This window comes from Nannobrachium achirus (genome assembly GCF_963921795.1).
Source record: "Nannobrachium achirus genome assembly, chromosome: 14".
NCBI lineage: Eukaryota > Metazoa > Chordata > Actinopteri > Myctophiformes > Myctophidae > Nannobrachium > Nannobrachium achirus.
The window spans coordinates 15,842,404-15,856,215 of record NC_137821.1 but is presented as its reverse complement, the minus strand read 5'-3'; the positions used below and the strand labels follow the sequence as shown (position 1 = coordinate 15,856,215).

Genomic DNA, 13,812 nt, shown 5'->3' with positions numbered 1-13,812 from the left:
ATTATGAAGAAAACCTTAAGACTTCCAGGAGGTTAAGACAGGCATTAAATATGGCATGATGAAAGTCTATTCCATATTGGGATTTCAATATTTGGGTCTTATCAGTACATTTAGTACTTCCATCGCACATTACATGAGCCAAAGGGACATTTAGGTGCAGAGGTGAGTGGATGCATGTCATAATGGTTATTGTAGAGATTGCTGGCTTGTCAGAGGTTAGCTGAGGTGAGGAGGAGATCAAGTTCTACCAGTTCTGCCTTATCAATCCAAAACTATTTTTTGGTACAGTAGCTTCGACAGTTGTGGTTTCTTTCCATTGGGGTGATATCTTGATGAGAAATCTTCCATCATGATGAGAAGTCTTAGACCTTGCAGAGTTGTGATACAAGATATGTGGAACAATGGAAATAGAAAGGTCATGTACTGTACGTGACGTACATGACCAGTCATCAGACAATGATAAAGGGCATGGCAGGATTTAAAGGAATGCAGTGTCACGTCTACTTTCATGCAATGGCTCCTAACTTTAATCAGAGGTGAGCAGATTTATAAGCTGGAGGTCTGATGGTGATTGTATGTGGACCCTAGGCTGTGGTCAGTGGTTTCCACTGACTATGATTATGGAGTGTTACTACAGCATATTGTTATTTTTGGGCACTTTCAAACACTTTCTCTGAAGGGTTTACTTGTCCAGTGCTGCCCTCCTTTGCTTTTGTAGCAAATAGATCCTTCTGAACAGATCTGTTTTTGATCTTTACCTGCACGACTTTTCACTGCGGTCGCATTGACCGTAGTTGTTTCATTGTCTGACCACCATATGAATCCATTGTCCAAAAACTAGGTTTCTCCAACAAAGGATTAAACACGTTTTGCTATTTTCAGGGAATTCAGGTTATTATTACTTCTAGCTGTCTTGTTCTCATCGGATGCAATCATGTACAGCACTATGTACAGTACCACAAATCTCCTGCAACATATTAATGAGCAAGTCATCCGAACACAATTAGGTACTCAACAAAGAAAATATTTATATAGACTATATTTTTCATTGAAAAGAAATAAACAAAATGGGCCACAGACATAGACAAGTCTTGCAATCACGTTGGCCCCACTGGCTTGTCTATCATGTGAATACCGGAACCCCCAAAAATCTGGTGCACTGCCAAGCCACGCACAATGAGGGCCTCTCCAATTCCTTTTCCCATGCTGAATCAGGGGCCCAACAAGTCCCTGCCGGCATGGGACGTGCGATGGTGGCTGCTGCGGCAGTTACCAGCGATGCCGGTCCTACCTACAGTTCCGTAGCTGCTGGTCCTATCGCCGGCGATGCAGCACGACTGACGGTTGAACTGACGGTCGGCAGGTGCTATTCTGTCTTTGTTTCTGTCTAATAAAACATATTAGTTCTAATTACCAACACATTGTTTCTTATAATATGGCTTTATTATGTCTTATTCTGTCAAGTGTACTGTAAATTAGGATGGGACCGTGATTGCTGACACCTGCTCACAGATTCTTTATTCTTAAATCCTGTTTACCTGATGAACATTAGGATTTGGGGTAAATTGATATCTGCAATGCATTAAAAAAATATGAATAACCAATACAAAAATGTATGATTTCCAGCAAAGCATCAATGGTGATTGACGATGTTTATGTTGGATCCTGTTAAAAGCTTTTTGGGAGGGTTAAGTGATTGTAATTATTTTGTTAGCAATAGATTCATCCAAAACGTGATTTATTTAGTCCTACTGTACTTACTGTATTGCTACAGTCTCCAGACAAGGACTCTCAGCCTCGACAATATTCAACTAACATTTAACCTAATCGTCCTTGTCGGGTGGAAACCTTATATGTCCAAAACCGTTTGTTTTGTATTTTTCATTTTAGTGAAAACAGCCGATCTACAAGCTCACAACGTCTCGTCGCACGCAACATTATATGCTTGCATGGAACAATTCATTTTGATTCTCTATTATGCATTACGTCACTGAACAGTAGGGGTGGGAGGGTATGAAGAGGTTGTTTTTATGTCATGTTATTTTGTTTTGTATTTTATTTAGTTCGTTTTCTGCTCTTCTTTTTCTCTCTCTTTTTCTTTTTTCTTCCTTAATTATGCTAAAACAGAAAATTGTTAATCTGACAACATGTCCATTCTGTTGTTGATAATCTGTTGGCAATAAAACTTAAAGTTGTTAAAGCCAGTCAAGTCCATCTTTTCAACATAGTATACGCAAGGTAGGGCCCTGGCCTGGGCAAGAACAACAGATGTCGTTTATCTGTATTAGCCAGATCGGCCACACACAGGAGTTTCAGTGGTCTCTTTTTTTGTTTGTTTGGAAAACAATGACAGGACAACAAAATATACATATATGTACAACAAATATATTTAAATATATAAAAAGGCAAAATATAGATACAGTCTAAGTGTGTGTGTGTGTGTGTGTGTGTGTGTGTGTGTGTGTGTGTGTGTGTGTGTGTGTGTGTGTGTGTGTGTGTGTGTGTGTGTGTGTGTGTGTGTGTGTGTGTGTGTGTGTGTGTGCGTGCGTGCGTGCGTGCGTGCGTGCGTGCGTGCGTGCGTGCGTGCGTGCGTGCGTGCGTGCGTGCGTGCGTGCGTGAGAATGCATGTGTACGTGCTGACATAGAAATCCTACTTGATTTATGGACTCCTATCTAAAGAGTCTATAGTGGAATTAAAACTCTCAAAAGTTCAGAAAACCTTGACTCAGAAACGATGTTAAAAGATAATACAATACATGTATTTACAGCGCTGTAACAGTCACACACATGTACATACGTCCTACAACCAGGGGTGTCACAAGGGGTAGGAAAGTGGGACTGAGTTACCAGGGCCCAAGGTGGAGGGGCCCTAGTAACTTTAGCTATTGAAAAATAGCAGATATACAAGCTCACAGCGCGGCACCGAGTGCCGCGCTGCGAGCTTGTAGATCTGCTATTTTTTAAAAGTCGTGAAAATGTGCACAAATCTTTGAATATATGTATTTTTTAAGTGAACATTTGTAACTCAAATTTTGCTTCTGGGGGTTCCCTGGAACTAAATATTTTGAGATGGGGGGTCCTTCACATGAAAAAGTTTGAGCATCACTGACATGGAAACATAGGTTTCTTGGCACACATTTTCACGATTTTTCAAAAATAGCAGATCTACAAGCTCGCAGCGCGCTGTGAGCTTGTATATCTGCTATTTTTCAATAGTTAACATTCATGGGGGGCCCGCAGTGAATCCTTGTACCCAGGGCCCAGAATTTGGTGTGACGCCCCTGCCTACACCAAAGACACACAAGACAAGAAGACATGACTTCCACTGCCCTGACTCTCAGTTCATAATTGGCTAAAGCAAAAAAAATAACACATTCTTCTCTACAGCTCTAGTAAAAATCCAAGAACTCCTTATCTCTTTCTCACAGCCATAAAACAAAGGGGCCGCTATGTGTGGTAACTATGACCTCCGTACCTATCCTCCCTCCTACCAGCAGCTGTGTCTCAGGGTCACGCAGCTATAATAATATCTAATTCACCTCATTTCCTCCCTTTCGATAAAATGTCACACATTTAATCAGTGTGTATGAGTAGACAATCACCTATTCTTTTCTAATCACTCAATGTCCTGTGTTCCCTCTAAGCAGCTGCAGAACAACAATGTGTGGTGACAGAGCTATCAGAGTCGGAGTCCTGATGCTGCTGTGTCTGCTGCCTCTGACCAGCGGTGAATGGCAGTGCAAGCCGTGCCCGTGCACGCCGGTAACGGTAAGTATAAATCAGTGGTTCTCAACCTTTTTAAGCCGCGACCCCCAAAATAATCATATTTTAACTGGGGATCCCCCCCACCCTGACGAGCACTAAGATTTGAGGCATTATGTTTTAGGGTTAGGGTATTTTCACAATTTCTACCTCTAATTTTTGACAATTTGGCCAATGTTTAATTTGTCATTTTAGAGGTATTAAAAAGTCTGTAATTGTCACTTTAGAAATGTAAACTTTAGGTTGGTTTGTTTACTGTTGAGTGAGGAAAACAATTTTACCACAGGTTGAGAACCACTGGTATAAATGACCCCTGGAGAAACAGGCATTATTAGGGCCGATGCATACTCCACTTTTAAGAGTTCCGACTTTCCGACGTGCAGCTTTCCAAAACTCTAATTCGGGGTAATGCTTTTCAGAAGTTGCGAGTGACCTCATTTTGTAGTTGAACCGGACCTTTCCGAGAGATTATGGACAGGCCTTTAGAGCCAAATTTATTTCGCTGTGTGTGTGTGTGTGTGTGTGTGTGTGTATGTATGTGATCAATAATTGGCCCCATATCTTTCACTTCATCAGAAATCACATGACAGACTTACTACAGTTTCAAATGAATCTATGCCTGAAGCACCTTTGCATTTGAACTCCAGCGAAAGCTTTCTAGTTTCAGCCTTCATAAAAGGCTTCAGTCTCTGGGAGACAGAGCAGCTGCAGAAAGGTTATCCTGATCTGACCCCATACAGCAAAGGAGGACAAAGGAGGACAAAGGTTACCATGGGATCGGCCACAGGTAGGCTCCAGCCTGGTACAGGAAGGTAGATAACAGCTCTCCTCCAAAACTGGCTACAGAAACTCGAAAACAAAACCAACATTTATATCACGTAATGTATAGTGCCTTATCGAGCGGTTGTCTCAGGAGCAGGTTGATATAGTTGGCCAGGATTGCACTGAACCCATAGTGGCTTGGGTGTTTAATGATAGGCTTCAGGTTCATTGGATTTTTTGGGTTAGGGTTTTTGGCCTGTTCTAAACAGTGGTTTACCAATTCTATGCAACCAGGAGAGAGAACTCATACAGGATAAACTGGAAGTGATGGTACAAAGAAGTGAGCAAATCTGGAATACAATAACATTTAAGCTGATGAATGGGTAGTCTCTACTGATTGGCTGAAATTGGCAACCCACCTCAAAATGTGTTTCTGTATATTTAAGAGTTGGAGAGATGTGGAGAATGAGATGCCTGTTATCGGACAAAACTCTAATTACTATAGATAGAATATAGAGCTTTAACTTTTTAACACGATTAATTAGTCATGAAGGGAGACCCATTATTATTTATACAGCATTATATACAGCCCAAAACGTAGAATATTTTATCGTTCTTTGCTCCATGCTGTATTGATGCTTCCTGCCCTGACCCTATGGTTTCCTTCAGAGATGTAGTGGAGTAGACTGTGGTGGAAAACTCACAAAAGACAAAACAATTCTACCTTCAGACAACAAAAGTACTCAAGACAGTTTAAAAGTACAAAGTTAAGAGTTTAATGAACAGGGTCAGAACATCGCCAGACATACTTTAATACCCCGCTTGGTTGCTATGCCGTTGCTATGTGAAAGAGGGAGCAGGTACCAAACGGACTCCTAGGTCAGGATGCGGACTTGACAGATTTGCAAAGGGCACTAGACAGAACTAGCACCCATCTAAAGGGGAAAGTGAAGGAAGAGGGAACTGAGTGCGCAGTTTCGACTCTAGGGGGCCTTCAGTGATGGAAGCAGGCTAAAGCAAGTTTCACATGATGTATGGATCATTCCCAGTACGGATGTGAACACACTGTTCTCACATTGCATACTGGGGATGACGAGGAAAAATCATATCATATAGAACGGAGGTGGAATTTTACACCACTGATGAAAATAGCAGACCTGCTGCAAGCAAACGTTTGTAGATCAACCTTTTTGCATGACTCTCCGAAAGCAACAATACATTATGCTGTTGCTGTCAAATGCAGTTGTGCACTGTAAATCCTGTTGAGTCACAGGTGAAATTACCGGTATTGTGCTGTTGGCTGCAATCCTTATACCTGTGTGGGGAGTTTTTACATGTCTGCGCCCAGGGGTCTGATGTCTCAAAATGTACATAGTAGGCCTATGTCAACTGTCAAATCTCTGTCATACAAAACAGAGAGAAGTACCAAATTTGTGGCACTGCATCTTTAAATATTCTTAAAAGCAAGTGCTCCAGTGAGTAAAAAGCTGAACGTTCACTTGTAAGTAGGTCAGGAGCCTACCGGTGTTTTGTTAGCATGAAGCAGCTTGATGTGCAAGTACACCCCTTGGACATGATACTATGTCACAGAGACTTGTTACCCCCAATTCAACAATGCCGAGTGCAAAGCAGGGAGGCATTGGGTACCATTTCTTTTTGGTATAATGGTATTTGACTCAACCGGAAATAGAACCTCAACCTCACTTTGTCCACCATTGTGACTGATGTGTTTCAAAGAACCCTCTGAACACATCACTGCACTTCTATGCAGCTGTTTGAATAAACATCATTTTGTTCTTCAACAGGTGTTGTGAGATGATGATGTGAGATGATTTTTAGTGGTCATTCTGTTAGAAGGCGAGGAACCGTTGTCATTTTCACAATGCATATCACTTGATTCCACACTAACCTTAACTTCTACACTTATATGTTTACTGTTAATTGCAGGACGACCAGGTGCGTCAGGTCATAGCGAATGCAGAAGCTGCAAAGGTAAGAAAATCTAAAGATTTCAAATGTTTCAACAGCAGAATACCCTACATCTGTTAAACATTTAAACTTGGTGGTATATCGTTTATTTGAGGCACTACACTGCTATGTGCATTCTGATTATGTGAATATTTTTCTTGTTTATTGACTAAAGCTCATGCTTGCTCTCGCACTTGTAAATCGCTCTGGATGAGCGTATCTGTTGAATGCATGCATTGTAGATTAAACTGAAAAGCAAATATATTTCACATCAGGAAAAAGGGTTACATCAGGAAATACTAGTTCTAGTGCATATGATACTGTAATAAGTACACTAAACTATTCCATAATAACTGACGGTAATTAACTACTTTCAAAATGTAATAAAAGTAATAGGTTGTCAAGTGTTATGTTATACTACTTGAGCATTACTTGATGCTCAAGTAGAGAACACCCTCTAATAGATCATTCTTGCATACATGTAATGCGTCACTTACAGACCCGATGACTGACTACAAATATGAACTTTCTTCCACCAGGCGACCAACCAGGCGGTCAGTAAAGCCTACCAGGAGCTGGTTGCTGAACTTGCACGGCATGCAGAAACGATGAAGAACATCATCGCGAGAGGCCCCCCCGAGATGCTGGTGAAGATACAGCCGTCGTATGAAAACACGGACGCCTTGATTGCCAATGTCAAACAGGGCTTACTTGGGTTGAAGGAAGAGAATGACCTAATGGAGCTGAGCTTGGCTCGAGCTAAAAGGGAGTTCGGTCACCTCTTAGAGAGGGATCCTAAGGACGAGCTGTGACGCAATCACAGGCCGGTCCCTATGCATAAAGATCATGCTCATAATGTCCAACTTTCTCTTTAAGGCAAACAATGGAACAGGTGCACACGCCAGTACTGTAGTAAGGAGGTGCTGCCCGAAAGGGCCTTTCTGTGTGGAGTTTGCATGTTCTCCCCATGTCTCTTCAACACTCCTAGGGTAGATACCCTCACAAAAACATGCAGTAGTCCAGGTTTCTATACCGCCTCCCCCTGGCCAGCCGGGGCTCCCCAGTCCCCAGGCGTGGCAGAGGGAGAGCAGAAACCAGGACTACAGCTTAGGTAATTGGCACTGGGTGAAAATAATGGGTTACAAAAATCGTGGGATACATTTTTTTTAAGGAGGTGGGAAAAACAGTCAAAGTAGCCTACAGCTGTTACTCAGGTCTGTTCTAATAATAATAGAGTGTTTAAGTGGTTAAGCCTGTCTTGTAGTTGTCTTATGTGTTGTGCGTTGGGAAACTGTACAATTGAAATCATTCAAAATGACATTATGAATATAAGCCTGCCGAAGTAGAAGATTGTTGTTGTTTTTTTACTGTCCTGATAAGAACTTTCTGCTCTGTTACTGACCTTATGTTTGTCCTGAGAATATCACATCTCTGTCTGCATCCTCTCAAAACAGAAACAAACAGCAGAGGGCACTCTTTTTCCTCTTTTGTTTCCTCAGCAAACAGTACTTGAGTGCCTCCATCCTGTTACATACAATGCCATGGCCTTCTCTTTTTGCTTTTTGTTCCAGTTCTTGCACAGACCCTTTTAATAAACCTGCTTTTGTACTTTGAGACTGTCTCAGTATTTTTCCTCTCATGGTAGACGTTTTGCTAACGTGTAATTTCAACTCTATGGTAATTTCCACAAAGTCTTGACTGACAGTAAAAGTGTTACTGTACACATGCACAGTAATGAAAGTATATGATAACAATACATCGTTCACAAACTAAAGTCTACGTACACACGGAAACATCAATGGTGTGTGTGTGTGTGTGTGTGTGTGTGTGTGTGTGTGTGTGTGTGTGTGTGTGTGTGTGTGTGTGTGTGCACATGCGCGCGTGCACATACCGCTGCTTGCTGCACTTATATTTATAGAAAAACATGCCAGAATTGAAATACACAATGAACCATTCACCATACTGTATACTGAGGCACTGTCAGTTGTATAGTAAAACAATTAAACTCTTAAGGTTTTGAAGTATTACTTAAAATAATATAATGTAGGGCAGGCCTATAACGGCTGATCATAATGCATTATAAACGCACGCCAAGGACACCCTACTCCCACTGCACCACAATGACAACACAGAGGCCTCTGATGGAGGCAGCTCCATCTTCATATTACTCTTGCAAGATCTGAGGTAGAGGTAGGCGTATACGACTGACAGGTTTATGATGCCTTAGCCAAATAAAGCTGACCAGAGCACCGGCCAGTGGCCTCACTTGTCCGGTCAGAGAACGGTGGAGGAGATAAGGTGGTTAATCTCCCCCTTCCACAATGAAGATACTACCCAAACCCCCTTTGCCAGGAACCCACTAAAGTGACATTCATTTGAGACTTTTGAGAGGCTAGTAAAGGATCACAATCTGCTATGTTAAAGGAGTAGTTCACCCCCAAAATCTAATCATTTTTTATAGTCAATATAAATTATGTTGCATGTTTGTGTTACAATGTAGGAAATATATTCTGTGAATTAATCATGTGAACCCTAGCTAGCACCCTTATTCTGGGATGAACATTTGGTGGACGCGTTATAATATGAGCTTGTAGACACCTACTTTCAGTGAACAGATTTGGTGTAGAGGGAAAAAGAAGGGGACCAAAAATAGACCCCTGGGGGACCCCTGGTCAACAAAGTATACAGTGTTTAAAAGTAATGCTGCTCTGTTATGATTGTCCCTCAGTGCCAACTTTGGGTAGACTCTTATCTGCACATTCCAACTCATTTATTTACCCTGGTGACTGAGCACTCCATGGGAAACTTCTGGAACACCCAATATAACACTGTGCCTTTCTTTTCTTCATCCTGTCACAAACAGATGAAATTATTTGTATGTTTTTTCTGTGTCAAAGTTTATGCATGCAAAATGTTGTCAATTAAATGCTTTGACATGCTCAATTAGTGATGTGTGAGTGTGATAATGTGTTCCAGTTTTAATAGTAGTTATTTGATATTTAGCAGTAGGTCATGTTTAGACTTTGTTGTTTAATTTATTGTGAGATCATTTGGATTCAATTTCAAGACAAGTTTTACATTAAAGTAGATAACAGTACGTAACATCTCTCTCCTGTTCACAGCTCCAAAGGGGGTTGGGGGGGGGGGGTCTCCTCAGGCAAGTCCTCTAGCTTGAGGGAGGAGCAACCTTGAAGATAAAAAGACCCCATGTCTCTAGATAGTTTCTCTTTGTTCACATCCCTGCTTCTCAAAGTCACTCTGACATCAGCATCACATCACAACACAACACAACACAACACAACACAACACAGGTAAGGACACAATATTGCATATAGTATCTATACCTGTAGATATATGTGTGATTATATTTGTGATTTTCTTCAATTTGTAATTGAGACATTCAGTGTGTTGCATATTTAAAGAAATATGTAAGTATTTTATTCTTACTAAGCCTCTACACTACACCATTAAAACCAGGAAAGCATCTGTGTCAGATGTTAGAGTTGGCTATTAGCAGATAGCAGATGTACAAGCTTGCAGAGCGGCACAAAGTGTCACACTGCAAGCAGCCAGCTTGTACATCTGCTATTTTCAAAAAAGTGTGAGAACCACTGATTTAGAAGGCTCATCTTATTAACTTTTCAAGTTGAAAGTGAAATGATGTGCCATACTTTATTCTTTTTTAATTGAACCATGGCTGTTATTTTAGCAGGATAACCTTCCTTGAAAAGAGTACTCGCCATTAGCTTGAAATCCCTTCTGATAAACATCATTTCATTCAGATAACTTACGATATGATTAACAATGTTTATTATTGATGAGTATAACAAGTGTATATGTAACATTTTGACTTGGCGTCGGCTCTGCTTCCCCCTGCTCAGCGCAGCCCAGAAGAACATCATTAACCATTAGGAGCAGGGGGATCTAAATATATAAATATATAAACACCCCCCATGGGGAACAGAATTAGCAGAGCCTACTGGTGGAGCTGGGGAGGCGGTGGGGGCAAGCAAGCGCATAGCACAGCAGACCTGGAAGGCAGCAGCAAGAGAATGACAGCCTGAGGGGGTTACATAGCTTGGCAAGAGATCAGCTGACTGCCAGCAGGCTGCCACGTCGCCTGTGACGTAGGACTGGCGTAATAGTGTAGTAACAGACTTAAAGCAACATAGTGCGCAGTGACCCCTCAAGTGTATCTGTATGAACTAATTCCGCTGGCTACATACATTAATGGTTTAAAAAAAGGGTAGCACTTTAAACTAAGGTCCTAAGAAAAGAAAAGAAAATAGAAGAACTAATAAAAGGCTGTATTTCCCATTAACTCAAAGTCCCATATAGATGATGTCATCAGCAGGTACATTTTCAAGCTATCCCCGGCGTGCCTCAGAGACCCAGAGCCAGTGGACAATCACATATTCTTTTCTCATCTCTCAAGGTCCCGTATTGCCCCCTATCAGCTGCAGAACAACAATGTCTGGAGACAGAGCAGTGAACAGGAGTATGACTGGAGCTACCAGAGTCCTGGGCCTGATGTTCAGTCTGCTGTGTCTGGCCAACTGTCTGCTGTCCAGAGACACACTGGTAGGCCTACAGAACTATGTATTGAGTACAACTGATATTGAGCCAAGCACATTGGAAGCAAGAGTCTCTACATGCTACAAAACTGGAGATCTTGTTTTCCATGGTTGCCGGTTGTGGGGGTTGTGTTACAAATGTCAGCTGCCTTATGTTTGTTTCTACTCGTGTTAGAATGACACGAGCTGTTTTCATTTTCTTTTATATAAAAGTTGATTCTACACGTATCTTTACCTTTAATGTCCAGGACAAGACCAAGGAGAAAATAAGGAACTTGAGACAAAAAGCAGAAGCTGTAAAGGTGAGTGATTCAATCACCATTCTTGACAATTGTCAACACCAGAGTCATTAAGTAGTTATTTGATGACGGTCCTATGGAAAATTGCTCATTAGAACATCGAGTATGCAATATACTCTTAACTCACTCTTAACAACTGACGACAGATATGAACATCACAAAACAAAACGTCAATGTATGTCTACTTTCACTCACCAGGAACAATTTGAGTCTACACGTAACATCCCTATGGAGATCATGGATAAAACGGAGCAGTATGTAAACGATGTGCAGGATATAATGGAGGGAGCCCCATGGAAGAAGGCACTGATGCCTGTGTTTCAAGATGTGAGGTCCATGCTTCTCTCAGTCAAAGAGACCCTGGTTATGGCTGATGAAGATCAAGACAAAATGATGCAGGAGATCCAAATGAACATAGAAAGAATGAAAAATGAGATGATCAAGAACTTCTAGTAAGTAATGAGCTTTAGAAACTCTTATTTTACACATAACATGACACATTGATTCCATTCAAAATCCTTTGTAGGGAAAATAAATAAAAGAAAAGTAGCAATTTTTCAGTAACTTCACCAACATTACAGGGTAGATCCCAAACTGGTAAACAAAAGACATTATCATGATCCAATGATTTCCAGTTCAAAACTCTCGTTTTGTTTTTGTCCCAGTTTACTGTACAACAAGACCTTGGATGAGCACATGGAGTTGTGATGTACAGTATAGCAGCGCTGCCTTCATCATGGTCAGCTGTATGCCAAAAGAAGGAGCCACAGACCCTCGCATGAAGTTCTCTATTGTAGGTCAAGGTGTCAAGTACATAATTGTACAAATGATTTTGTTCTGGTTCCACATGCATACTGTAGAAGAAAAGGAAAATAAAAGTAGGTTATAAACTAATCTATTTATGTACTGTTTGTCTGTATGCATTGTGGTGACTTGTGATCAGCTTTTGCATTGTTAGTTAGGGTGAATTTTCTGAGTTTGTTCTTCTATTTTCTGGCCTGATGTGTAAAGAGTCTCTTGCTTTTCATAACCTTGTATGTTAATCAACTTTAGTGTCACATGTGGTGTTGTTATGTTGTGTATTGTGTTGTACTGTTAGTTGTGCATGTATAAGGGAATATTTTAAGCTCAATACAAATAAATACATGATTTTTAAGTTGCGGTTTGTGAATGTCTACTAGTATAACACACTCTGACACATGGGTTATTTACAGCCATAAAGAAGAATGATATAAAACAAATTAATACAAATGATTTGATATTCTCCAACTCAAACTGATTTTCCTTCAGGGCAATAAACGTCCTTGTTGGCAAGGATGCTAGAATCGGGATTTGTTAAACCAACCAAAAGTTGTCTTTCAGTTCCTGATCATATGGGATTTGTATTTGCACGTGCGTGCATGCATGTGTGCGTGCATGTGTGACCTTCAAGGTTAATTTTATAGGTATGTTTACAGTGACACTATTTCCAATGTGTGAAGAATGCACAAATAACAAAAGTGAAAACATCAGTTGACATAACCCATAACAGTCTAGACAGAATGTATTCAAGCATTGCATTGCTTCACAAACACACCTAATCATTGCACCTTGTGTTATAAGTAACATTATAATCTAGAGAAGTGCTTACTGCCACCCTATAAAATTGTAGGCGTAGTCATCACACACACACACACACACACACACACACACACACACACACACACACACACACACACACACACACACACACACACACACACACACACACACACACACACAGAATTACGGGAAATAATTCCCAATGTCATTTGATGGCAACTATGTGCATGCTCTTTTTTTTCCTTTTTTTTTTAAAGATTCCTCGTGATTAGGCCATGGGCCCCATAACTCTGAGAGTGTACAAACACACTCTCAGAGTCTGATCTGTAAAGGTCCATTTGGTTCCTAACACATCATTTAGCTGGGGGCCCACTGGAATCTGAAACTCCCTCTCAAGGACCCCTGGGTGTGACTGTCCCTAGACCCCAATTTGAAGTACAGCAGGCAAGTGTACCATCAGATGTTTAATGTTGAAGAAAGTCAGGCCCATCTCATTTTGATTTCTACGAACCTCTGGACATTCCCTGCAAGTCCAGTTCTTCAATTAGCTCACTCCAGCACAAACCAGACACCATGTCCCTGTGACCCTGCAGGTCAAGGGTTTGTTCTAGGCCAGTGGTTCTGAATTTCATTAATGTCAAGGACTCCCAGTTTGGTACGAATTAAAGGCCACAGACCTCCATGCAGTTTCCATCTCATTAGTCTGGTTGACTATAATACTTGTCTGACTTCCATTCATCCACCTTTCCGTCTTTCGAGATAAACATTATTTTGCCGCGCTACTCCTGCCACAGTTTTGGTGCCACGCACATGAGACTGACACATATGTCCATATATGGGCATTCCAAGATGTGGGCTTAATATTG

The 13,812-nt window shown here is 41.1% G+C and overlaps 1 protein-coding gene across 1 annotated transcript; it reads left to right on the top strand.

Annotated features, from left to right (window-relative positions):
- The first annotated feature begins 10,986 nt into the window (after window positions 1-10,986).
- On the top strand, window positions 10,987-12,168 carry LOC308298532 (uncharacterized protein). The gene is made up of 4 exons (XM_080742158.1): window positions 10,987-11,073; window positions 11,315-11,368; window positions 11,564-11,817; window positions 12,031-12,168. The coding sequence occupies exons 1-4, from the start codon at window positions 10,993-10,995 to the stop codon at window positions 12,071-12,073; spliced, it is 432 nt and encodes a 143-aa protein (XP_080598284.1). The 5' UTR covers window positions 10,987-10,992; the 3' UTR covers window positions 12,074-12,168.
- Window positions 12,169-13,812: the final 1,644 nt, after the last annotated feature.

Excerpts from the sequence above, each read along its gene's own strand:
- LOC308298532 (XM_080742158.1), top strand. The coding sequence starts at position 10,993 with ATGACTGGAGCTACCAGAGTCCTGGGCCTGATGTTCAGTCTGCTGTGT. Across the intron at positions 11,074-11,314 it reads TGCTGTCCAGAGACACACTG|GACAAGACCAAGGAGAAAAT; the intron begins GTAGGCCTACAG and ends TTTAATGTCCAG. Across the intron at positions 11,369-11,563 it reads AAAAAGCAGAAGCTGTAAAG|GAACAATTTGAGTCTACACG; the intron begins GTGAGTGATTCA and ends TTCACTCACCAG.